This window comes from Ursus maritimus, unplaced genomic scaffold (assembly GCF_017311325.1).
Source record: "Ursus maritimus isolate PB19 unplaced genomic scaffold, ASM1731132v1 scaffold_1, whole genome shotgun sequence".
Taxonomy (NCBI): Eukaryota; Metazoa; Chordata; class Mammalia; order Carnivora; family Ursidae; genus Ursus; species Ursus maritimus.
The window spans coordinates 100,298,814-100,326,406 of record NW_024423343.1 but is presented as its reverse complement, the minus strand read 5'-3'; the positions used below and the strand labels follow the sequence as shown (position 1 = coordinate 100,326,406).

General features: G+C 41.8%; 1 protein-coding gene across 1 annotated transcript in view; it reads left to right on the top strand.

Moving 5' to 3' along the window:
• Positions 1–27,593, top strand: part of CLASP1 (cytoplasmic linker associated protein 1) — a 262,476-nt gene that overhangs the window by 119,484 nt on the left and 115,399 nt on the right. The window contains exons 9-14 of the mRNA XM_040619053.1: positions 19,339–19,491; positions 22,339–22,412; positions 23,505–23,597; positions 24,548–24,693; positions 25,582–25,717; positions 26,756–26,826. Coding sequence (XP_040474987.1) covers positions 19,339–19,491; positions 22,339–22,412; positions 23,505–23,597; positions 24,548–24,693; positions 25,582–25,717; positions 26,756–26,826 — 673 coding nt within the window. The remainder of the gene's footprint in view (positions 1–19,338; positions 19,492–22,338; positions 22,413–23,504; positions 23,598–24,547; positions 24,694–25,581; positions 25,718–26,755; positions 26,827–27,593) is intronic.

The window sequence follows — 27,593 nt, the reverse complement described above, 5'->3', positions numbered from 1 at the left end:
ACACAAGAAGCGAGATGAGCTGTGTTTCATCTCTCTCTTTCTTGTGCTTTAAATTTTTTTTCTGCAGCTCTTGTCCTCACAGTATGTGGGTTATGAAAATAAATTATTTTGCGATAATAAGACATTTGTTACTGAGTATAAGCTATCTCGAAAGGATTCTGCTGGCCAGAAATTTCTAAGATTTTTCAACAGTGAATAGAGAAAACGCACATAACTCTTAGCAGTGTAGGGACGCTGCTTCTGTCTTGAGAATCACTGTTTCTCATTTTTCCTTCCCCGTGAAGACTGGCATTTTAAAAATGCAGGAATGGAACTGAAAAACTACAAAAGAACTGTGTTTGCCTAAGTCTTACTGATTAGCCTTCGGTCTTGGCATGGAGGTTTGCCCCAGGTTTTGGTAGCACTGAAGTGATTTTGAGAGAACTCCCATGTGAACAGGTCTATGTTTGAGAAAGTGCTGTTCCTGTGATGCGAACAGCTTGTGTGGCTGCCCTGCCTTCCTGGGGGTGGTCTTCCTGGCAGCCTTGTAATTTATTGCCTCTGAAGGATATTTCCAGACCCTTCACCTGAAACAGGTATTACACAGAGTAAAATTGTGTGGATAACAAGTGTTCATCTGCCTCCCACTGCAGGGGAAACTGGCACACGTCCCGCTCGTTTGTTCTGTGTTTATTTTGTAGCCGATGGTCACGATGTGTCTGTCTGTCTTAAGCTAACTTTGGTTACGTTTGCTGCAAATGGTCATGTTGGAAGAAGCCGCATTTCTGTGTGTTCTATTTTAAAATTGAGAATTTGAAGTATACAGCACTGGTGTTCCTTTTTATTTCATCCTTCATTACAGTACTCTGTATTCAGGTTAAGCCGCTGTGGGAAATCAATACCTGGGCAGGAGAGTTAAATAATTCATGTTCTGAAGTAACCTTTTTCAGGTCCCTTCATTTGAGGATTTGAAAGTGTGTTTCTTACAAGTGACATTTGTCCTCCGTTGTTGTATTTTGGACTTTTTTTTTTTTTTTCTAACAGGGCAAAATAATTGTGGGAGTGACTATGTCGTGTCAAAGGCCATGGAGAAAGCCTGTGGATTGAAGTTTAAAATAGACTGTCCTTTCGCTGGATAATTCCTTTCAAGTTGCCTACCTCGTTAGTTGCTGTTACCTGAAATGTAGCCTCCTAAGCATTGGTAACTTTTACCCTCAGGAACTGCAAATACAGTCTGAAACGAGGATTCCAAGCTGCTTCTTGGAGCAGTGGCTTGTTTGAATCTTCCTCTGTCAGTCCGTGATTAATAAAAGGCCCATGAACAACGTGCAAAATAGAATACCAGCCATTTTACCACAGTGGTGTATCAAGTATTTTAGTATTTTCAGAGCACTTTCCTGAAGGTTTTTTTGGTTATTTTTATGATTTTTCAGAGCAGCTTCTTAACGAGTAATAGGCAGAGTAGCTTTCCAACACGGACACAGGAGGTGTCAGCTTTGCTATAATTGGCTTGGTGGCTGGACAGAGAACAGAGCCCTGGATTTTGCCTTCTTAGACCAGTCCTCCTGGCAACCTCAGTGCTTCTTGCCTGCCGTTAGGATAAACCGTTGGCTCTGTTTCTTTCTTTGATTCTCAAAGTGTGCTATTTTTAGTAGTTGTCTTAGGGAATAATTTAAAAATGAAAGCATTCAAGGAGACATTAAAATAGGCATTACAAGTTTTAGATGCCCCAGAAGTGGGATGTACCTAGGCAGTTGTTTGCCCAGCAAGGGGCTGAGGGAGGTAATTCTGGGAGGTGGAATTTTACTATGAACATGACGAGTTTGTTTTTCAAAGCAGTTTGGTATTGCTGGAGTGGGGGAGTATAGGAGAAGAGGGACAAGTACCTCGTATGGTGAGCTGAGAAACCAAAATTTTGATTGTAGGCCACTGACTGCTCAAGAGTTAAACTTTAAAAATTGGGTTGCAGGGAGAGAAACTAATACAGGGTCACCAAATATAACAGCAAGATTTAAACCAACCCTTTTTATCTCTTGGTATTTCATAAAACCATTAACACCAGTAAAGAAAAATAAGATGTAATTTAAAATAAAGGATTGTCCTGTAAGTGAAAAAAATGTAGGTCTGTGAGGAGTTGACAAGTTTTCCCTTGTAATTCTTCGATGCAGACTAGTGTGAATCATCAAAAAATGTCCCCATCAAAAAAAAGCCCTTTAAGTGGTTTTGGGGACTGCTGGTCTGGGTGACTGGATTGTAAATGCACAAGTGACTTTGAGGCAGGAATGAGTAAGCACATGGACACTGGAACCCCTCAGACCGAGTGTAGGTGCTGGCGCCTGAAGAGCACCGTGACCCGGGGCAGGCTTCCTGTCCCTCAGCCTCCATTTCCTCCTGTGTGAGTTGGTGACAAGTCCTGCACCACTGGGAGGAGAAAGTGAGACAGTGCGTGTAGATAATTTGGCTCAGGACCTCGCCCATAGATACTGTCCTGTGTGATATAGGGACACAGTCCACTGCGGCATCTGATGATATGATGGGAGGTAGAAGTTGGACTTAGGTTTAATATGATATGGTTGATCTTTTTGCACAGATATGGAAACTCTCTTAAGAAAAACAAGATGCAGAATCAGATATATAATACTATCCCTTAAAAAGAAACTGCAGTTCGGTGCCCAGATCTTGGTTTTCACTACCACTGGGGCTCTCCGGGAAATGGCTGATTCTAGGGCCAGAGCAGAGACTATGAGCCTGTTGCATGTTGTGCTAGGAAGTAAGAAAGTGCTCCAAAGGCAAAGGAAAACAATGATGTGGTTATGACAAAAGGACCCAGGAGTCAACTGAGAGATTTCCAATGGCCACAGCTGGAACATCAAGCAGTAAAATATGTAGTATTATAAACCACAGTATAAAATAAGTATTGATGAGTCCGTACTGATAAAAATTGATTGAATAAATATGGAAATGGGGGAGAAGAGAGAAACCTCTGCAGAATTGCTCCAGATCATTCACGTAGCTACTCGTGAATGCGTAAGTATCCTCGAGGCAGAGAGCCTGACTTCCCACTCTGTGTGTGACGTGCACAGTGACTCCCTTCTAGAGAGTACAGCGTGGACAGGGGGGAGAAGAGGAACTTGACAGTGCAGACACCTGGCCAGCACCGCCTCAGCCAGGTGATCAGGGTCAACATCAGCAGGCTTGTTGAGAGAATGTGCTTTGATACAGCGTGATAGGAATGGCATTTTACCTCTATGGTCTTCCTCCGTAAAACCCATAAGCTCTGTCTAAATATGACCAAAGCCTCAGGTAAACCCATTTTGAAGGATATGCTATAAACTGCAGAATCAGTACTGCTTTAAACTGTCAAGGTCAGGGGCGCCTGGGTGACTCAGTTAATCATCTGCTTCTGCTTTCAGCTCTGGTCATGATTTCAGGGCTCCCTGCTCAGTGGGGAGTCTGCTGCTCAGTCTTCCTCTGCCCCTCCCCTCTGCTTGTGCTTGCACACTCTTTCTAGCGTGCTCTCTCTCAAATAAATAAATAAAACCAAAAAAACCCCCACAAAAACAAAAAACCCAAAAACCTGTCAAGGTCATTTAAAACAAGGGAGGTGGGATAAACTGTGATAACCTAGAGGTACCTAGGGACACATGATGACTAAATGTAGTGTGGGATCCTGGGACAAATAAAAGACAGTAGGAAAACAGTAAGGAACTTGGAATAAACTATGGGCTTGAGTAATAATAATTATCATTATCAATTCACTCGTTATAATAAATACAATAACGTGTTAAGTGTTAATAATAGGGAGTCTGAGGGTGGGGTATTGGGACCTCTCTTTTCTGTAACTCTGTTATCGTCCCAATTATAGACAAAAACCCAGAAACGAGGAAGGGAATTGGAAGAGAAAACTTTTTGTTCTTATTTTGCTTTCTTCTGGTGATATTTAAATATTTAACCATGCTTATGTGTGTGTTAATTTTGTTCTCTGAAAAAGGTTACATAATTTATCTGGGGAGTAGGATTAATTGCTTTTATTATGTTTTTAATGTTCTGTGTATTTAAAACATCTAATGTTATTTATTAAAAGAGAAAATTGGAGGCAAAGAGAACTAGTTATAGAGGACTGTTTTGGTAACAGAAATCTATCTAAGAGATGAGGAAGACCTGAATTGGGACAGCCTCAGTGGGACCAGAGAGAGGGAGTACAATGAGAGATGGTTGGAGGCAGCCCTGGCCACACTTGGTGATTACTTGGGTGGTGGGAGGGGAGGACACAGCAGGAGATGGTGAGAGCGTAGAAAAAGCTGAGAGGAATTCTGTGTTTTGGCTTGACTGACTGGGTGGGCGGTGGTAGGACTAGTGGAAGGAGGAGACTTGGAGGGCGGCAGGTTTTGAGGGTAGGGAGATGATTATAGGTTTGGACATTTCAACTTAGAATTTTGATTTGTACGTGGGTTTGATTTCAAGTGGGTTTGTATCTTGGGGTAGACATGGGGCTGGTATTGAGAGTAAGATTAGAATGCAGGTGTTTATTCTCAACTGTCCTCTTATTTCTCTGCCTTCTTATGCAGAAGTATGATTATTTGCCTCTCTCTGTTGGGTTCTTGAGAATGAAGTCGTTAGAGCAGGGGATGGCTGACTTGAAGGGTTGTTGCACAAGAGGCAGGTAGCTCTTGGGGCAGTCACATTGTTGTGGGAAACTTCCAAATTTGGCTGTGAATTTTTCCAGCTGACTCACTTTTGGGCTTTCATGTGGTCATAAAGAAGAATTGGGTCACTATTGGCACAGCAGTCATTAAAATGACATTTCCGTTAAGAGTGCAAGGTGTAGATCTGATATCTGACATTTATTACATATATTGCCCTTTTAGGGCAAGCTCAAGAGTGAAGTAAGTGCTGTGGTTGAAAGGAGAAAGGAATATTTAATCAGTGAAAGGATACACTGGTTTTTGTTACTGTGACATTCAGGAATTATCTAAGGTGTTGAAATACTAGTTGTTGATTCATAGAAGTGTACTTTTAGCTTTCATCACCAACATACAGACTGTTCACAGCCCTTAGAGTTGCTTAAAACTCCTCCCTTTCCTAAGCAATAGTAAAAATTTTAGTCTGAGGATATTCACTTAAACTTCTGTGCTGTACCTTTTGATTACTTTTGTGAGAAATAAGTAACTCTTTATTTTGGAGATTTTACTTATTTATTTGTGAGTGAGCACAGCGAGGAGGGGCAGAGGCAGAGGGAGAGAGAGTCTCAAGCAGACTGCGTGCTGAGTGTGGAACCTGACTCAGGGCTTGATCCCATGACCCTGAGATCATGACCTGAGCCGCAACCAAGAGTCAGATGCTCAACTGACTGCGGCACCCAGGCGCCCCAGAAATAAGTAACAATTTAAATGCCCTACTTTTCTCTAACTTATTACCACGCAGAAGTTTGGGGTTATTATTACATTATTAACAATGACCGGTTCCTGGTAGACACGGCTGTGTACCGGTGCGTGTAGGGGTGCCAGTCCTTGCAGCTGCCAGCCTTCTTGGGTCATGGTCTTCAGATAACATTGTTCTCGTTGGAATATGCTTGACTCATCACAGCCCACTTATCCTTTTGGTTTGCAGGCATCAATTTTCAGGATGCATAGGCTTCACCAGGAATGCCTTCTCTGGACCTCTGTAGCTTCTAGGAGTTTGCTTTCCAAAGGCTCACCATGCTGCCTGCCTGGCAGTTCTGAGAATAGGGATGAGACTCTGTTTTGTTCTCTGAGTTGTCAGCACCCAGCTCAGGGCCTGGCACAGAATGAGCACTTTAAAAACATCTTCTAAATATACAAGTAAAAGTCATATGAATAATCTTCATTGTACAGATGAGAAACAGGTTCACAGAAGGTCAGCAACTTGTCTAAACTAAGAAACATTCCCAGGATTTTTGAAGCCTGGAGAGTGTTTTGAAGTCTGTGTACGTTTCACCACTCTCCATTCTGCCTCCCAAGGTTAGAGTCCCATGTGGAAGATTGAGCTCCAATTATTGTTTCATTTCCTTCGGGAAACTGTACACCATCTAATTGATTTACCCCAGTGCTAGAACTGCCAGAACCTTTATTCAGCATGAGTGAGTATAGCTCTGAGGTCAGGAGGCTTTCACTGGTCTGCCCCCCATGACGTGCACACACACAGAGGCTGCTCCCAGCTTCCCCCCACCCGAGAGCTGAGGCAGCTCCATAACCTCACCACGCTGCACGCGACTGCTTATGTATGATGTCCCATCTGGCCCGATGCCCAGTCACTGGGGACACATCTACCCAGTGACCTTTGGAATGAAGAGGATTGATTGAGCCAGGCAGATGCGAAGTTCTTGTGACTTTGTTAGAATGGGCTTCATGAAGTCTTCTTATAACCAGGTTCAAGGTTGAATAGGTGTATACATTTGATTTTTTTAAAAAATGAAATTGGGAAAAAAGCCCTCTTTTTTATCTTAATATTCATTTTTGGCATCTTCAGTGTAGTTGGGCTTATTTGTACAGAAATGAAAACTGTGCTTTATACTGAAGTCAGTTATCTGCAGGTCAGGCCCCAGTAAGCTGTGGGGCAGCTGCTTGCATACGCCCATGGCCTTGAGGCTGGGCCCAAGCGTCACAGATTCCCAGCACCTTTTCAAAGAGGAAGAGTAACCTCCTGGTAGTGCCCCTTTCCCTGTACCCTGGTGCTTAATCAGAGGCATTCTTTTGCTTCATTGTTCGTAGTAAATTGGACCCTTTCTCCCCTCCTACTCTTAAATTCCCAGCGCATGACAGAGAGGCCTGAGTAATTCTCCTCACTTTCGTAGATGAGCGATATACCTTTGGTGAAAGCCTTACAGAATGATTTGGCCTTACCTGAAACGCCTTTCCAAACTGTCTCTCACTGCCCCCTGCGAAATTTTTCTTGCCTCTGTTCCAGGATGCTATTGTTCTCCCAGATCCCCCTTTTCACAGATTTGTGTTAACAAAGTGTTCACTCTTTGTGCTGGAAGTTCCCTGTGGGCAGTTAGCATGCGTGTTTTGTTCTTACTGTATTCCCAGGCCCTAGCAAAGGGCCCGAAAGCTGGTAGATCCCTCGTGCGTTTATTGAATGAATAGACAAAGGAAGGAGGCAGTTGGGCAGGTGGCAAGTATAAATCATCTTGGCTGTTCTTCCTTCAAGCAAAGTAATGCTTTGCTCCTGAACTTAGAGCTTAAGAAAGAGAACCGCTTGTTTCCTTTCCATTCTGTTTTCATTTCTTTCCTTTCTGCCTCTTGTCTTCCCCGCTCCCTCCTCCCCCATTTCCTCATGTAACTTTCCCCTTTCCCCTCCTCCTTCCTTTAAAGAGCCCATTACCTACTAGAAGAGAATCCCAGCCTCTTGGGTCAGAGCATGGTATTGAGCTGGCCCGAGGGTCTGTGATCGGGTCCAGGACCCTCGCCCTATCTGGTGTGCTCAGAAGGGCCCTGTAAGGTCGTGTTTGTGCCCAAAAGGCAGACACAGGGGAGGATAGGATGGCAGTGCTCATAAATTGGATGGGAAATACTGGTCTTCTTTGGCATAAATTGGGCAATATGATTATTATGTGGGGGAGTGCTGTGGGAAGCCATTACAAAGGTAATGGTGAGTGGGCCTCAGTGGTTGGCCAAGATAATGGACAGGTGGAATGTGGTGCACTCACTTGACCTTATGCTTCAGGCTGGAAAAGAAGTAATTGATCAGTGTGAAAGGACACTTATCAAACAAATAACTTCAGTAATATGCCTGTAATTTACAAAAAACTCTAAGGATATCCTGTACCTTATGTCATATAACTATTTGCCTGTACTTTCTCCCCTTAAAAAGTCACTTGCTCACAACCTCCGTGATACTGATACCTCCCTAAGCTTTCCTTTGCTTGCTTCCTGTTTGTAGTCTGCAGTTGTGTGTCCTCTACACATGGCCATGCATCAGAATGTCTTCGAAGCTCTTAGCTGGCAGATACTCAATCTGGATCATTCTCTAGACAAATAACAGCAGCAAACCTGAGTGTCGTTTGCAATTAATGGTTCCCGAATGTAATTAAAAGAATTTTAGAAAGCTAACTACTTTGAAATTTTGAAACAAGCTATTCTTGATTTATATTTCTTTTTGCTTTGTAATTAAATGAATAATTACAGCAGTGTGAACTCTAGGTAGCTGTTGGAGCCAGGAACAGGCTCAGTAAAAGCACTACTGCCTTAGCAGTAGATTTATTGGAAGCATGTGTGTGTTAAAGTTATCCAAAAGCCCTATTTTTAATGAACATAGAAAACCAACTGTTGTATGACTTCTAACTTTTCAAATTGTAAGAAATTATTCAGATCTGAATGAACGTTGGACTAAAGAAACAAACAGTAATAGTTGGAGAAAATACAACAGACTTAAATTCTTGATGCATTTACTTAGAGATATTTACTAGGAAAGAGCTCTTTTTCTTAAAAACAAGACTATAAAGATTTCTTCACTACGATGGTTAATTTTTCCTTAGGCTCTCTTTTTGAGCTCTCTTGAGCTTGACTGATCTGTTTCATAGGATTCAGTGTAGATTTTGATAATCTTGTTCCCGAGACAAAAAGCCTGAGAAGTGGCCAAAAACTCATGGCCAGAGAATATGAGTCAGTAGTGAATTGATTAAATTCACTTTCTATCAGGCTCTGGACAGGGGGCTAAAGCACGATATAGAAAGGCCGGAGGACTTTTATCCCAGAACACCTTTGACATCTAGAGGAAAGTTATACCTATGACCACTTCCTTAAGCCTCCTCTCCCTCCCTTCTCCTCCTCCAGCTATTGAAGTTTGGCTTAGGTGACTAATAGAGGGGGCGAGAGGATAGTCCCAGCTCTGTGAACCTGACAGGCAGAGGAAGCAGGAACAGCTCTTTTGGGGAAGGCTCTTTCTGTTTTACCCTGGATCTTTCCAGAGATTAAGCACTAGCGCGCAGAAGTCTGGGAATGATGGTCCTTAACAGCGTGTAAAACGAGGTTTTCGGTCTGCCGAAGAGTTCCTGTGGCTCATCCGGAGATGTTAATGCGAAGTCAGGTCAAGTGTTCACAGAGCTCAGGGGCTCACTGTTCTAGCAGTAAGGATAGTTTATTCCCTCTTCCCTAATTCCCCCTCTGGGGATGGCTTTGATGCTCAGGATATTAGCAGTCTCTTTGTGTTCCCTTCCTTTTGGTTTGGTTCCCGGGGCCAGTTTATAGTCTTTCTGAGGTGCTCTGGGAGATACTCTTCCTCAAGAGTGATCTGTACCTGAGTATTGCTCTGTTGCTTTAGGTTCTTTTCTCTGGGGAAGGTATAGTATTAACAGGGTTTCCATTTAAATTGGGCTTTCAGATTGGTCAAGAGATACTAACTTCACTAACCCTAACTGCTAGGCATGACTTGGGGACTTTGCCTTCAATCCTCTCCTCCTTGGTGCCCAAGATGGGGGCAGTCCCAGAGTAGTAGGGCTTCTGAACCCCTGTGTGTGCAGAAGGCAACTGGCAGAAATTCCTTGCCTGTCCGACATCTGCCTAGGAGTCGTCTTTGGAATTTGTTCCCACTGTGTATTCACTCAGCACGGTAGTCCAAGGTGTTCCTGAATTAAGTCAGATGTGTGCACATTGAAAACATCTCCCATCCCCAGTCATTGTTAAGTCCCTCGATACTGGACACAAGTAATAGAGTGAGTCATGTCGGAGGGTTCGTAGGCGGGCACAGTGGATCCTTGCTGAGTTTATTTGGCCCTGTTCCCTTTACTCCTGTTCTGTATTCATTTGAATATCCTGTGTGTTCCTTCAGCAAAACATCACACTGAATCATAACAGCTACTGGTTGTATTTGTCTGTTCCCTATGCTGGGCTTTGAGCTCTCGAGTAAGAACCCTGACTCTTCTGTCTGCACTTCAGCTCGCAGCAGAGTACCTGGCACACAGGCGTGTTTGGTAACGCTGAAGAGGTGAGGGAAGGAGAACACACATGCCGTGTTCTCTGTATTCAGAAGAGGCGTCCTCTCCAGGGGCCTCCAGTGTGAGGAGGCTGGTGCTTCTGGGCATCCATCCAGGTTACTTCTAGAAGATGACAAAGGGATTACTTGAGACCAAACCACCTCTCAGCTGACCCTGTGCCCTGGACTTGAACTTCTAAGTTACAGAGAGGCAGTTTTTAAAAATTGATACCACTTAGCAGAGGCATATCCCTAATTTACCTTTCTTTTCTCTTCCTTATAAATGCCTAATTTCTTTTCTGTGACCCTGAGAAAACTGTTGTTGAGACCATTCCCAAGGCATCTTGACAAGTAGGCAGCCAGCTCTAGGGAAGGTGGTTTGACTGGGCCTTCCCTTTCTCACAAATGCCCATACAGTTATTTTCTGCTGTATAACCTGAATTGTTGTATGCCTCTTAAGAGCATTTAAAAAAAAATCTACTCCTGTGGGAGCCTGGGTGGCTCAGTTGGTTAGACGTCTGACTCTTGGTTTCGGCTTGGGTCGTGATCTCATGGGTTGTGAGGTCGAGCCTATGTCAAGCTCCACACTCAGTAGGGAGTCTGCTTGAGATCTGTCTCTGTCTGCTTCTGCCCTTTCTCCCTCTCACTCTCTCTCTCTCTCTCTCTCAAATAAATAAATAAATAAATCTTTTAAAAAATCTACTCCTGGGGTGCCTGGCTGGCTTAGTTGGAAGGACATGCAACTCTTGATCTCGGGGGTTGTGAGTTCGAGCCCCACCTTGGGTGTAGAGATTACTTAAATAAATATGTAAATAAAAAAACCCTAATTCTTCAACTCCATCCACATATTTTTGAAGGGCTGGCTTTTTGTACTCACAGCATAACACAGTGACGGCGTAGATGGTTGCCATTTGTCGCGGGCCTGTGGTTTTTCTGTCCTTACATATATCGTGTAATCTGCGGGAGATCCTTTACTCTAGCACAGAGACTCTCTGGGTTGCAAGCAGAAGTGAAACAAACCCCACTACGAGTGTGTAAGTGAAAAGGGAAATCAACCGGCTCCTGTGATGGGGTGTTGGGGAGGCTTGGTCTCTGGGGCGCAGCTTGGTGATGCCCTCCCTGCTCTCTCCACCTCTTGCTCTGCTTCCTTCTGGTTTGCTTCATGCTCAGACAGGTGCCTCCATTTTGTTGGCTCCAGCACTTCTGGGCTTGCATCTACACAGCCCTAAGTTGAGAAGAGAGAGGCTCCAGAATTAATTACTGCTGTGGCCCAGGCGGAGTCCTGAAGCTTTGGCCAGGCCTGGGTTCTGCCCATTCCCTGAGGCAGGGGTGAGGTCACTCTGAGGGGGAGTGGGAGAAGGGTGGTCACCCAAGACTTGCTTTTTGCTGTCAGTGCAAGACGGGCGGGGGGGGGGGAGGTTGAGGTTGGGCAGGCAACACTTTGGATGCTTGCTACAGGTAGGCACTATTACCGCTTTTTTTCCACAGATAGGAAAACAGAAGTGTATTTCCATTTTCTTTTTAAACCTTGAGGTTAGTCTTGATGAAAGTGTGGGCCTGTGACTGATGGCCCCGCCTTTGGGCAGGCTCCCTGCCAGCTCTGCCTTTCCTCTCCCACAAAATCATCCTTGGGCGCCTCTGTTGTCTATATACCTACATCTCTCCTGAGCCTGCCCATTGTTACCTTCTCGTAAACCAGAGAGCAGTGGCCGGAACCCTTTCTGTATGAAAGAAGGAATGAGCCTTGATCTGCACCCGCAGAAGGCACTTGTCACTTCTTACCCGATATGAATGTTTTGCTCCCACCAGGGCCTCTAAGAAACAGGTATGGGTGGAGGTTTGCTTCACAACCTCCTTACATTCTGTTTCCCTCTCCAGTTTCCGATAGTGTGGTCTTTACCTGTCTTCTCCCCAGTTTTTCCCCTTTTAGCTCCCTTTTGTAAAGGATGAGTAAAACTAAACGAATTTCTGCCTCTTTATCCTGTCTCTTCTTGCTTTATCTGCACTGAGGGTGTATGGCTGAGGTGGTCTTAAATGCCAGCTGAGCTTTCTGGCAATGAGTTCTTGGCTGAAGGAGTGGAAAGTGATCGCTCTCTGTAATGCCTGATGATGTTTCAGGTTCGCCTTTTCTGTGGTCAGGAGTGGATTACCAGCGCCAAACGGGCAGGAGTAGCACTCGCTAGCATCTCTGTGGCTTCCATTATGCCATTTCCATTTTATACTGTGAAATATGTCAAAGTTGCCAGCCAGGCTAAAGCTTACTGTATTCCCGTGCTCTGACGAAAGCATATCTTAATTTTATTAATAGTGTAGAGGAGTGGAACTCTTGGTTCAGGATGTGGATATTGAAGGGTGTTTTTCACAGAGCATTATTAAAGGACTGATCCTAGTTGATGCTGATTCATATCAACTGGACTTGGTGGGGAGATACACCTATGCCCCTCATCATATTTTGAAGGGGGAGTAATGTAGAAACTTAGAAGGAAAGCAATCTTTTGCCCTGCTACCCAGTTCAGACACTGTGGCTTGCACTTCTGTGCCTCTCTAGGCACCATCCAACTTTGCTTAAAATTAAAAGCTAGTGAGGACAAATGGGCAAGAACTGTAGTTTGGATAATGAGCAGAGTAACTTTTTATAAATCTTCGGATCCATGAACATGGGATGTCTTTTCATTTATTGGGTCTTTAGTTTCTCTTACCAACGTTACATAGTTTTCAGCATACCTGTCTTCTTAATGCTGTTGTCAATTGAATTGTTTTCTTTTTGGATCATACATTTGTGATGTATGGAAATACAAGTGATTTTTCTGTATTGGTCTTATATCTTGTTACCTTGCTGAGTTTATTTATTAGTTCTAATAATTTTTTAATGAATTCTTTAGAACTTTCTACATATAAGATTATGCCATCTATGAATAGAGACACTTTCAGTTCTTCCTATCTAATCTTGATGTTATTTTTCTTTCTTTACTGATTGCCTTGGCTAGAACCTCTAGTATAGTGTTGAATAAAAGTGGCAAGAACAGGCATCTTGTTTTGTTCCTGATCTTAGGGGTAAAGCATCTGTCACATTTTGTCACCGTTAAATGCGACATTAGTAGTGTGTTTTTGTGAGTTCCCGTCTCATCTCTGCTGTGTTTTTAGCATGATTTTGTTCTGGTTATTGTCAAATACTTTGCTGCATCTGTTGAGCATTTGTTTTGTCTTTTATTCCATTGATACAGTGTAGTAAATTAATTGATTTTTTGTAATTAAACCAAGATTACATTCCTGGGATAAGTCCCACTTGGCCATGATGATAATTCTTTGTATGTGTTGCTGGATTTGGTTTGCCTCATATTTTGTTAAGGATTTTTATGTGTATGTTTGTAAGAGGTATTAATGATTCTGTGTTTAAGAAATTATCTTACGTAAATAGTTTTCTTAAGTAAGCATACATCTGTTATAAGAAATAAAATAATGCACAGAAAACAGCACAGTGCTCAGCACATAGTAAGTGGTCAGTTTATGCAGATCGCCTTTTTTTTTTTTTTTCTTCATGACTCAGATCAGAGGATCTTGAGTCGGATAGACATGGACTTGAATCTTGGCTTCTTCCACCTTCTAGTTAGCTTCATGACTTTGGGCCCTGGATATTATACCTGAATATGTTAATTTTTTTCACCTTTATGAGTGTAGTTGTCAGGAGATTTGATGAGAATATGCAGAGAACCAAACACAGGGTCTGGCACGCAGTTGCAGGTTGAGAATGGGGTAAAAGACACACTTATGACCATGTACCATGGAGAAGGGCATGGTTGGCTCTTTCTGGATGGAGCTGGGCATGAACTCGGGCAGCCAGCAGTAGACTGGTATTTTTAAGAGTAACATAGGAATATATTGGGCACATCAGGCAAGACTGCAGAAAGCAAAGCCTTGGATCTGTGAACAATCAAGAAAGAAGAAATTTGGGGATATTTACAAAAGCAGCCAGCCTTTGGGCTTATTATCATGTCTCTGTGCAGCCTCTTTGGGGAATGCTAATTATATTCTAGTTACTAAGCTGCCACATTCCTTACTCCCTTGGAGGAGAATTTCCGTTAACAGGGGAGTGGGTGAATCTACAAGCCTGTCAGGAATATCAGCTTCCACAAAGTGACCCTAATGCAGTGAAACAGAGAGTTAGTTGTCTTTGCTTTAGAAAATGAGGCATTTGCTCCCCATTGGACTTCACTAGTCAAAGCCTGCCTTAGGAGAAAAGATAGGAAAGCTTTGTGGTTTAGGTTCTCGCCTTCCTGGCAGATGGACAATGGAACAGACATTTCTTAGTTCCTGTGACATTTTGTTTGTTCTTGTGGATCAGTGTATACATTTTCTAAATGGACATGTAATCCAAGTCTTGTAATTCCAGGTTCTAGACATTGAACTTGAAGGCTTGTCTTTAGACTGATCTGTTTCTCCACCACCCCTGGACCCAAACCTATAGTCAAGCAGACCTCCCACTGAGCACCAAGTCCGCCGTGGGGCTCGATCTCACACCCCATGAGATCACTGCCTGAGCCAAATCCAAGAGTCAGGCATGTAACTGACTAAGTCACCCAGGTACCCCTCTGATCATTTTTGACCCATAGAATGAATGTGTCTGTGGCTTGTCGCTTTATATCTTTCCCTATTTGGCTTNTTTAGTTCTGAGGCAGCTGGGGCCCTGTGAGGGCTTGCTTAGGGATTTCAGGGCCTGAGTCAGGTGAGGCTGACTGCTTCTGCCCTCCGGGCTGGCCATGGTCACTCTCTAGCCTCCACGCAGCACCTTGTCCACAGTTCAAGACTTGTGCAAGACATGTTCACAGACTTGCTTAGAATTCTCCTGGTTTGCTTTTGGGTCCATGGATGACTATGTTTGTTCTCTGGCCTTTTGTTTCTTCAAAGGCCTTTTGTTCTGTCTGTTCTGTGATTTATTTTTTTTTTTACTTTTTATTTTATTTATTTATTTATTTGACAGAGAGAGATAGCCAGCGAGAGAGGGAACACAAGCAGGGGGAGTGGGAGAGGAAGAAGCAGGCTCCTAGCAGAGGAGCCCGATGTGGGGCTCGATCCCAGAACGCCAGGATCACGCCCTGAGCCGAAGGCAGACGCTTAAAGACTGTGCCACCCAGGCGCCCCTGTTCTGTGTTTTAAACCTCTTTTGTACCCGTAGCCCTTTTCAGCATGCTGTTTGCTGCTTTCACTCCACTGTGCCTACTAACTGGGCGCCAGGAATGAGGTGATGAGGAGTTGGGTGAAGATCACAGTGTCACTCTGTAGAAGCCTCATGAGTCATTTAAAAATGTCTTGTCCCTGGGCTGTAAAAGGGGGGAGGGAGCCCAGGTGTTTTAAAGGATTGAAAGACTGGGACCTGAAGGCCCAGGTTTCTATCCAAGACTCACATGGGAGTAGTGACTCTTGGATGATGGTCTTTGCAGTGGTGGCTGGAGATAGAATCGTTCCTTTGGGCTCAGGGAAAACTTACCCTTCCGTACGACCATTTTCTGTGTAACAGGTGTTGTCCTACAGTGTGAAAAATTTTAAACTGATGTTAATGGCACAAGCAAGCATAGCTAAAAATACTCATTTTCACACATTTTTGTCTTAAAGGTCTAGAAAAAGAGGCTATATCCTAACATTTGTCTGCTTAGCTGAAAACCCTAAAGGAAATAGGATTCCGATGACGAGTAGAGTTCAGTATGGATTGCTTAGTTGAGAAACACAGAAATCTGTTGGAACTTGGGACTTGGAGGCTCCTCCTTCGGGCTGCATCTAGAATGGATCCACTCTAACCACAGCCAGGTGCAAATACAGCTCTGTCCAGTGAAGGAATAACACGCTCTGAATTTCCTAGTTGATTGAAATTGGGTACTTTCCAGAGGGCCTAACCTCCTTTTTAATTTGATTTTATTTTCTGGGTGTTCAGAAAGCTGGTAAGCATAGAACAAACTTACTTTGTGTTAGTTTTCAAGGCTCAGTTAGCTTTTATCCCTCCAAACACCTTTTCAGGTGAAACGTGTCTTTAAATGTAAAGCAGTGTGGGACAAAAAATAAAAGCAGTGTGTCCAACTGCTAATCTGGAAAACAAATAACATTCTTTTCCCTTGGATTTCTAATTCTGGTAAGATATATGAATTACTTTCTTGCTCTTTTTCTCAAAGATTTAATTATTTATTTATTTTAGAGCGCACGTGTAAGCATGCATATGAGCAGGGGGAGGGCTGAAGGAGAGGGGGAGGAAGAATCCCAAGCAGACTGCATTGAGTGCAGAGCCTGATGCAGGGCTCAATCCCATGACCCTGAGATCATGACCTGAGCACCAACCAAGAGTCTGTTGCTCAATCGACTGAGGCACCCAGGTGCCCCAAATTACTTTCTTTATTAGTACAGAGGTCACATGAAAATAATTGAATCTTTTTGTTAAAAAGATTTTATTTATTTGAGAGAGAAAGCGAGAGAAAGCATGAGTGGGGGGGGGTGAGATGGGGAGAGGGAGAAGCAGGCTCCCCACTGGGCAGGGAGCCCAATGTTCCTTAAAGAATGTTATGCTTTGCTTTGGCAGAGCCTTAAGTTACTTGCAGGTCTGTCTAACCCCTGGAGGCCTGTTTTGAACCTCTGATAGGGCAGGCTTAGTGTAGTCTTCCCTCCAGAAAATAGTTCAGCCCTTCTACTAAGGCCTGTCCTCTCAAGGTCTCAGTGAATGCCATGGGTGAGTCTCCAAGAACATTCTGCTCTGGTGCTCGAACACCTTCCTATTTCGTGCAAACATTGGGAATTACTCAGTTTGTAGCTTTCTGGTCATTTTTCACCCTGCCTTGTGTGTGGAATTTCCCTTCTGCATGTATGATGTAGAACTCAGTGCATTTCTAGAGCTCTCTTTCTGTGTAGCTTCCTCTTTCCCAGCACTCTGCCTATACCTTCTAGCCCCCTTCCACTTACTTGAAGTCTGATGATCTTCATTTTCTCAACTTAGCAAGGGTTCCAGGTTCAGTTTGGGGTCCCTTTCCCAGTACTTGGTGGCCTGGAAATTGTGTCCAGGCAGGAAGTTGGGTGACTGTATAGCTCACTTTTTTTCTCTCTCTCTTGGGCCTCACAGTTATGCACTGTCTGTTGTCCCATCTGAAATAGTTGTTTTACAGACTCTGGTTTCTAGCTGTTTGCTGGAAGTGGTTGCGTCTGGCTGGTCCTTGATAGTCCATCATTGCTGGGGTAGAAACCCCAGGAAATCCGGTGACATTGCCCATTGAAAATAATTCTCAGTAAGTGAGTGCAGTTCTCCATGATGTGCCTGCCCGTGTTAGAAAAACTAAACAGACTTAACATGAATTTCTGAGTGAAGCATAATAGTGTTCTTACTTTGCCTGTTCATTATACCCCTTTCCCACAGACTGGAACTGTTACTGTTACTGTCCTGACAAGAATAATGATTAGAGCTCCCCTGAGGGCAGATGGGCTGAGAGCAGTCCTTGTCACTGCTAACACTGGCAGTGCTCAGTGGGTGACCTTTCCTTTGGTTTGTTCTTGTTCTTCACATCAGATGCAGTTTTACTCTTGAGAAGGGCCTTGTTAATGTGCTGGCAGTTCAGGAACCACCTTTTGAATCCACATGGGAAGTCTATGCTAAGAGACCACCGAACTTCTGAATCAGTGGGAAGTTGATGTGTGGATTGAAAGACTCATGTGTGAAAGAGGATTGCTTGATCTGGGAAATCTCGGAAATTTAAAGGCATGTTTGAAGGAAGCTAATTTGAGGGGCGCCTGGGTGGCTCAGTCGGTTAAGTGTCTGCCTTCCGCCCAGGGCATGATCCTGGGGTCCTGGGATCAAGCCCCACATCGGGCCCCCTGCTAATAGGAACCTGCTCCTCCCTCTGCCTGCCGCTCCCCCTGTGTGTGCTCCCTCTCTGTCAAATAAATAAATAAAATCTTAAAAAAAAAAAAGTTTATGAAGGAAGCTAATTTGCACAGGGATACGCATGTAGAAGGATGGGCCATACTCCCACCAGTGTTGAATAAAAGAAGCCATGTGTTCTGATGTGGGTTGTTGATAGTTGTGAGGAACAATAGGCTTCTGAGTAGACACGAGACTTGGCTGTTAGCTGCGCCAAGAAGCGACCAGATCAAGGAAACAGGCTGCTGTTTGTGTTTTCTGGTCAACAATTAATTTACTTCAGATGTATCGGTAAAGATCTAGCGCCCTTATTCAGAAATCATGACTATTGCCAGCTACAGATGTTTCTTTTCTTTTCTTTTTCTTTCTTCTTTTCTTTTTCTTTTAATTACTGTTGGGTTCTTTGTGTAGCCTCCTGAATGACCCTCAGCTGCTGAGTAAGCCCATGGTACTCTGTATAGTGCACCATGATAGCTTTCATTTTGTGTCATCCAAATGTTGTTTCTGAAATGTGTTGATTTTTAAAAGCCCGAAGATGTTTTTCTTTTTAATTTTAGATGCAACCTGAGAAATATTCCTTGGATCCACTGATGCTTAGAAAATTTAGAAGTTAATGAGCTGAAGAAACAATGCTCAACCCCGCTAAAAGAGAAACAAAACATTGAGGAGGAATCAGTTTTTTTTCACCTGTCAAATTGATTGACGTTTTAAAATGATAGTACTATAAGTTGGCTAATTGAATTTAAATTAAAAACTAAATGGAAGTAAAAATGGTAGCATTTAGTGTTGGCAAGGGTGTGACAACACAGGCACTTCTTTGAACTTCCAGGAAAAAAAAATATATCACCTTTCTGAAAATAAGTTAGGTAGTGTATACTAAAAACTTTTATACTCTTGGACCCAGCAGGTATTGGTTCTAGGGTTGGTTTCTTTTTTTTTTTTTTTCTTTCTTTCTTAAAATTGTTAGAAATTTAAACAAAAACGCAAGTAGGAAGGTGTTTGTTGCAGTGTTATTTCTAATGGTGACATATTAGAATGACCCCGAATACCTAACAACAAGAGTGTTTCAGCTGTGGCATTTTCTCATTACAGAGTACCACGTAACCATTAAAATGGTGTTTATGAAACCTATTTCATCACATGGAAAAATGCACATATTTGAAATAAGCAAAACACCAAATGATAGGTAGCCTCGCGTCTGCTATTATTAAAAAATGCATGCAAGAATGGTCAGAAATATGCCAAAATGTTAAAGTGACTGTTTTTAGGTGGTGGTTTTATAAGAGATTGTTTTCTTCTTTATGTTTTCCTCTGTTTTCCAAAATTGGAGCAGGGGAGCATTCTAGGTATGCGAAAGTAAATATGATTTTGTATCTGCATTCTGGACTTACCTAAGGCCTTTCTAGAGCCTGGACTGGCATCTCAAATCCCAAGAGTAGGCACACCATTCATCTCTCTAAAGCTAGTTTATTCTTTTACGTTTGGGTGGAAAACTACCTTTTTTTTTTTAAACAGTGATTTCTCTGCTTATTCTTCAGATAAAAATTTTGATGATGAAGATTCTGTGGATGGTAATAGACCTTCCTCTGCTAGTTCTACATCATCCAAAGCTCCACCCAGCTCCCGGAGAAACGTTGGAATGGGGACCACCCGCCGGCTTGGATCATCCACTCTTGGATCCAAGTCTTCAGGTAAGACCAACCCCCACGGGGTGCTGTGGGGTTGGCCCTGCCGGCGTTTAAAACCAGACGTGCGTGGTGCTTGCCTTCTGTGTCCTTCAGGAGTGAAGTAATTCTGTTGGCAGTAAATTTCTGTTCGCTCTTCTTTAAGTTAGTACTGTGCTGTCCATGCTGATAGCTGTTAGGGTAGAAGTTAGAGCTGCTGTGTTGCAGTGTTTTGGTATGGGGGAGCCCATGGGAGAACACGGCCAGCGCAGAGACGAGCTAGAGCTCGGAGACAGAGCAGGAGTGTGCCCTTATGGCTTTGTTCAGTTATGGGGCTCCAGCTATGCCTGAAATTACCACGGGGCCTTTTTTTGCCAACTTTTACCCAACACTGAGACTACCCAGAAGTCAGATGGCGTGCCTTCTGTGCTTAAAACGTGTTTTGTTCCTATAGTGTTATTCCTTGTGAGACCAGTATGGATGTTGACCTAACTAAATGGTAGAGATGAGCTCCCCAAACTTTGAACACTGATTTACAAAGATATCTTCCTCTAAATCCCACCCCGCAATTTAGACAGCTTGAATCCTTGTTATATACAACTTGCATTTTGCTGTCACATTTTAAGTTGACATGCACATTTCTTTTTACTTCAAATGTGTAACCACTGTTCTTAGAACTGTTCTGATTGTTAGCATTGGGTTTTTGAACTTGGCTGGATGAGCTAAGTTAAAACTGGGGTAAGGATTAACATTAGAATGCTGTCTCCTGGTGGTCTTTCTGGCCTTCTGCACTGGCCCTAGACTGTTGGGGTCTTCCTCGGTCAGCTCGGTGTCCCTGCAGCGCCTCTGCCACCAGCTTCTCTGTCCATGTTGGAAGAGCTGTGCTGATGGTTGACAGGGACGTTCACACCACGGATGGCAGAAGGAAAAGCTGTGCGTTTATTGGTATTCTTAGTCCTCGCTATCTTTTTTATTTTTTTGATGCATTAAAAAAATATTTTTTTGAGTCTAAAGCCACAAAACATCAAGTTAACCATTTTAAGGTAACAATCCAGTTGCATTTAGTATATTCACAGTGTTGTGCAACCCCCACCTCTGTCTAGTTCCAGAAGAGCTTCCCCACTCCCAGAAGGAAGCCCCAGACCCTTTAAACAGTTGCTCCCCATCTCTTCCTTCCTGCAGCCCCTGGCAATCAGCATTCTGCATTTTGCCTCTATTCATTTGCCCATTCTAGATATTTCATAGAAATGGAGTCATGTGGGGTCCCTGGGTGGCTCAGTTGGTGAAGCGTCTGCCTTCAGCTCAGGTCGTGATCCCAGTATCCTGGGATCAGTCCCACATCAGGCTCCCTGCTCAGCAGGGAGTCTGCTTCTCCCTCTGCCCCTCACCCCGCTCGTGCTCTCTCACTCTCTCTCTCAAATAAATAAAATCTTAAAAAAAAAAAAAAAGGAGTCATGTAATATGTGATCTTTTGTGTCTGGCTTCTTTCACTTAGAGTAATGTTTTTGTGGTTCTTCTGTGTTGTAGAGTGTATCAGCACTTCATTCCTCTTTATTATGACTGAAAAACATTTCAAATCTTTTATTTAAAAAAATCTATTCTTGGGAGACATCAGTTCCACAAAAAAGGCTCAGAAAATTTCTGTATCATCAGACCACTTTTTTTTCCCCTTCCTGCCCCTCACCCCATACCCCTTACAGAAGTTCCAGCTTTAGATTATGTAGAGAGCTCAGCCCTGTTCTCATCCTTTTTTCCATTTTGTTTAACAACATAGTCATGAATTTGCTTATTGACTCCTCCTTGTCTGATTTCTGGGGCTCACAGACCATGGTTGATCTCAGTCCCCTTCAGTACACGGGTACGTGGTGTGGCACTTACCCGGGGTGGCGCTCAGGACCTGTCTGCTCGGGGGGATCCATTCTTTTCACCAAAATAGGCACTGAGCACCACATCATAGTGTGACTTTACTGTCATCTGTCCACAGTTGGCTTGTGAACTCAGTGTGAGGAATCTTCATCAAAAGTGAGGACACATATTTATTGCTCTCAGAATCTCCTTTAAAGCCCTGCCTACATCGTCCATGAGGACCCCAAACACCAGATAACTTATTTGTGAGGAAACTCTGGAAAAGCACTCAAACCTAATCAGTGTAAATCATTAATGAGGGTTACAAGATGACCATAGACTCCAATTTTGAAACCTTTATTCTGGGTGGGGGGAAAGTCTGATAAAATGTCACACGATTTTCTTATGTGAAGTAGAGTTCATATTAGCGAAAGAAAAAACTCTCTCCAAATGATAGCAATCAACTTTCAAGTATACAGAGCATCTTATAACACCTTTATGAGGGAAAGTTGCTACTGATGTGTAAGTGAAAAACTGACACCGTTATCGTGCATTCAAGGGAATGGAAATGTTTTGAGACTAATACAAAGTTGAAATGAAACTGTTAAATTCTTTAGAACTTACTTGAATATTTCACAAATTTTTTATGCTAGATGCCTAACAATAATATAACCTGATTTATTGCCTCAAAGATTAAATATTTTGTTATATATCTGTTTATTAGGAACCTTTCAAAAGATTCAGATATGACTACAGTATAAACCCTCTATATCCTTTAAAGGCTCAATGTCCTCCTTAACAAGTAGTCTCGGAATGTGACTTTATACTAATGTATATAGTATTGTGGAATTACTATATTTCATCTTGATATTCAAAGTTAGTAATGTTTGTTAGTTCCACAACACTCTAAATTTTTATTAAGCCTTTAGAAAAATAGTTACAAATCTTCCAAAATGTAATGGTGCTTGTGTATTTTCAGACTACCCCTCTGCACATTGTTCACATTTTAAAAATTCATCTTTTTTATAGCTGCAAAAGAAGGAGCTGGTGCTGTTGATGAAGAGGACTTTATTAAAGCATTTGATGATGTACCCGTAGTGCAGGTGAGTGAGGATATTTGCGTTTGATAAACAACAGGTAAGACTGACTCTTCAAATCTCAGTATTCAAATAGGCGATATGTGAAGTCCCTTCCTAGGAGAGGTAATTTTAACTCTCAGGGCTACAGGAGATCTGTGGTTGCAGAGTAGAAAACATTGGTGCATTTATAGCTGAAATGAAGAACAAAAGTCAGGACCCAAAGTGATCTTTCAGTAAGAACTGGAGAGAAGTTGCTTGCTGGCTCTAATAATAATTTTGTGGGTTAGGTCACCTAAATGAGAAAAAACAATGATCAGATTAGGTGTGAGAACAAAAAAGCATGTTTATTTAGGGACTTTCTTTTTTTAGGGCAGGTTGTAAATTTCAAGGAACTGGGTGTCTGGAAAGCTATAAAGAATGGATTAATAAAATCTCAAGTTTATGCTGTCTTGATGCTTCACTTAAGTACCTAACAGACAAAGCAGAGGTTGCTTGTAAGTTTGGCGTACTCGCATTTTAACTGCTTTGCGCCGCAGTGTCGTCCGTTGTTGACTGGGGGCTAATAACACTTTTCCTCAGCCTGCATTGAATGTCATGCCGGTTACACAGGTAACCGACATCGTAGGCTCACATACATCCTTAAGTCCTTGACCTTCCCAGCTTGCATCATTTTTGGCTGATTATTCCCCTACCTGTCTTATTAGTAAGATGTTAGCATAAATGAGAAAGTAAATTTGAAGAGAGTGTTAAAGTTACACATACAACATGGTGTTATAAATAATACTAAGAGTAATAAATGACCTGAGTATCACCAATCATTCCCCAGCTGGCTTCTTTCTCTTCTGTATGTGAAATCATCGTTAAGTTTATAGTAAAGCTGTGTTTGAAGCACGGTTATCCATACTTGGCATCGAATCTAGTGGGTATATATTCACAATGGGAAAGCAGCTCATTCTAAGACAAATCTGGTTAGATGTTATCTCATAGGTCCTTCTGAAAAGTGAAATTTTTTTAAACTATACTTACTAAATGCTCTTGACTTTGCATAATTAAAAACTAATCTTTGTTTATTCTGTAGATTTTCTTACATTGGTTGTAAATTAATTTTGCTTACAGATTTATTCCAGCCGAGACCTTGAGGAATCCATAAACAAGATTAGGGAAATACTATCTGACGACAAGCATGATTGGGAGCAAAGAGTAAATGCTGTAAGCCGTTTACTTCATGTGATTACATTTTCATTGGATTTATTTAAATGTTTTAAACACTTAATTATGCAATTGGGGTATAGCTCTAATGAATTTCAAGTACTAAGTATTTTGAATCTAAATTACCGTATTTACACTTAACCCTGTTAGTAGAATACCTCACTTCTGTTTCTAAAACATGCCAACCTATGCCTTTATGTGTGTCCTGTACTTTTAACAAAGACCTGACGTGGAACATCTGAAGACAGCCTCCACTCTTGCCTTAGGTCAACATTTAATTGTGATTGTTGGCCAGTAAATCGACTTTTCTTAGTGGCATTTTCAGTGTGTTTTGCTCTTTTCCTTTCTTCAAATCACTTGCTGGAAAGTTGTGCCCCTTCTATTTAAAAAAGTAGATGAATGAAAAGTGGGGTGAACATTAAAATGAGGGTGTGCCTCATCGGAGGAAAACTGTTTTCCAGTGGTTGGCTGGCAGGAAGTGAGGCGATAAAATTACTGCTGTATTCCTTTCAAACTCAGACTAGCCTTTTAGTAATGATACAGTGGAGGATAGTAAATGAAAGACTGTAGGATTGCTTCTTTCGATTCATTAAACGAATGGCGGTTGGAGTCAGTTGTTGGGGAAGGTAAACTTTAGGGGAAGAGTTAAAATGAAGGCTTTTGTTGTTTTATTGTTAGCACAGAATCTATAAATACACTAAAATGTTTCCAATTAAAAAATACATTTTGTAGAATTGTAAGATACTGTATATAAAAATAATATGTTCTTATTTGTGGTATGTAGATTTATGCAATATGGTAGCTGATACTGAATTGGCTGAATTCTTTCAGGAGAACTTTTGATACCAGTTAATTTTGATGTTGATCTCTCATATTTGATGGCTTTTATTGTTTTGTATATACTGTTTTAAGAATCATTTTGTGTATCTGAATTTTCTCTATCCCATCAGCTAAAAAAGATAAGATCTTTACTTTTGGCTGGTGCTGCTGAGTATGATAACTTCTTTCAACATTTACGTCTTTTGGATGGAGCTTTTAAACTATCTGCTAAGGACCTGCGGTCTCAGGTAGTGCGGGAGGCTTGTATCACACTGGGGTAAGGACTCCCATGCTTCAGATTCTCACACATCCTAAAATAGCCTCGTGGCAGGGCTTCTGAGATGGTCCATTGAATATGCCCAGCGGGTGTCTTTAATGTACCTTCTGACTAGTCTCCAGGACCTGTTCTATTTATACTTCTGTTGGTACTTTGGTAGTATTACAGTGCTGCCTGCCCAGTGACGGAAAGTGTGACAGATTTTCAGTTTTATTCAGTGACTTAGCGCTGAAGCCTCTCTTTTAAACTTGAGGCAGTTATTGTTAATAACACAGAAAAAAGAAATTTTACAAACTTCTGTTTCTCAGCTGTTTCATTGATTTTACTGGCAGGATATAGCATGATTATCAGAATTTTTGTTTGTTTCCAGAAGAGCACTGTAGCTATAAAGTTAAAGCCAAAGGCATGTACTACCGTAAAATTCTACCCCAGCTAAACCTGTTATCAGTGTTTGAAGCTGGAACTTCTGTGTTAGAAAGTGTGTCTGAAAATCAAAGCAGCAACAGGAAGGAGACACTGCAGCTGTTGAAAGTGTCAGATATGGAAGCATGTCTATTATGTGTTGAAGGTTTTTAATGGGGCAAAAGGAAAAAAGGGTGAGGGAGCTTTTTCATATTTATTAGTATATGATCAATTTGTCTTTTGCTATTTTAAGACTAATTAGTTGGAAATGATGTATTTAAAAAATAAAAGGAACAAACTCATGGGCCAATGGCTGTTTGCCAAGTCCACTGTGCACATTGGAAATATTTTGAAAGTATCTTACTTAGACCCTTGCTTTTCATCTCTCGATAACTTTAAATGAAAGCCCTGCAATGTTAAGAGGTTTATATGCTTCACTGTTTGCCAGAAATACAACTACAGTGCAATTTTTATTTCTTACTGTAGGCATCTGTCATCAGTTCTGGGAAATAAGTTTGACCATGGAGCTGAAGCCATTATGCCAACTATCTTTAATTTAATTCCAAATAGTGCCAAAATTATGGCCACTTCCGGTGTTGTAGCTGTTAGGTTAATCATTCGGGTAAGTATATTTTGGGGCCGTACATAGAATAAGCAAGTGGTAAACATTGGTGGTTGATAAGCAATATTAGAGGCATTTTTCATTAGCATGATCATAAATAGTTGGAATCATGTTGTAGATACAAACTCTCCCCTCCTTAATTATATCCTGTATGAGCCTTTTACATTCCATAATGTGAATTATGAATATGGTGTTTGCCTACTGATATGTTGATCATTTACTCATCATTGGCTTTTAATATTTGAACATCTACATCTGCTTCTGGGTTTATACCCAGTTCTTTATGTCTCCAGATATTACTCCCTAATTCCCAGTCATTCCATTTTAGGTTTTGTGCTTGTGACTTCATTATTCACCTAAAGTTTTTATTTAATTAATTGTGTTTAAGCTGACAAACGAAGGATTCTTTTCAGTGTTCTAAACACTGATTTATGTAAGTTTAAATAATTACCCAAGTAATTTATATACAAGTTTTCAGTAAAATTTAATAGTTCACAAAAGCTTACAAGGAATATTCTCCACATCACCTTCTCCCCACCTTCAAGTCTCTTTTGCCCAGAGGCAGCCCTTGAAACTGGGACTTGGTGATGCTAAAATCTTCCCGGAATATTTCTGGCTGTTGTGGGTCACTTACTTGTATTATTTTTAGTCCCTACTATTTGTACTACCTACTTGAAATATTAAATCCAAAGCCATTGTTGGACATTCCCATTGAAACTGTATCAAAACACATTGGTCTGCAGGTTCCTTTTGAACTCACTCAGATCTCTACTACTAGATAATTTAGACTTCCCGCCAATGGTTTGTTTTGCCATTAGATTTATTTATATATCATTGGGTGGTCTGTTGAGGCTCTGTAAATTTTGTCATGGTCTTCAGCAATATCCATTGAAATTCTTTTTCCTTTTAAAGCTTAGTGAAATTCTAATCTAAATCTATATGTGCTTTAGGTAGTTTAATAAGGAAGTGTGGTTGTCTTAGTTTAATTTTATTTTTGTATTTTCAAGTGTTTACCTCTGTTTTTGTTCTTCTCTGCAGCACACACACATCCCTAGGCTAATACCTGTCATAACAAGCAACTGTACCTCTAAGTCTGTTGCAGTTAGAAGGTAAATTTTTAAACAGCTTCTTCATTCTTTTTGAATTGTTTAAAAACGAAAATAAATTCCAAATTTGCTTCCATGGAAAACATTCACGTTTGAAATGTTAAAATTATTTAAGATCGTTACAATAAATGCCTTTGGATTGAAGGATCATGATCTAAATAGTCTGAAAAATAAATTTGGACAACCTCTCTTATTTGTATGTGTGTGAGAGAGCGCGCGTGCGCAAGAGAGAAAAGGGGGGAGACGGAGAATGTGTGTCTGTATGTATTGAGTTAATGGAAGGGGGGGTGTACGTTTTTTCTCAGATAGTCCCTCTACCTAAATCATTAGTGTACCCTTCTCTGAATGAAAGCAGTAACTGCATGCAAGAAAAATAACATTCTAAAAATTAATGGCATCTATTTAATACAACCGTCTGTAGGAGGAGGCTTATGCTGTTTCCATCTTCCAGCAGTGATTTCTGGGCTTCTGAATGCTGACCAACACCTGCTTCTGCTGCATAGTTAGTTGTGGGAGATGTATCCCAGGACATACCACCTGGTTAGCTAGCTTGGTCTTCGTTCCCAGGTCCCTGCCTGATCTTGTGTCTGGGTGAGCTGCCCTAGATCACAGGCGAGGAGTGAGGCCTCTTCTAGCTGGAAACTGGTTCTTGACTCTTGAGAATCTAATAACGTCTGCGTCTCCTCTTCCCAAAAAAATGTAAATACGCAGAGTAGTTTAGTGTAGATTTTAAGGGGATTTATGGACACTGTTGAAGCCTCTCAGTGGAC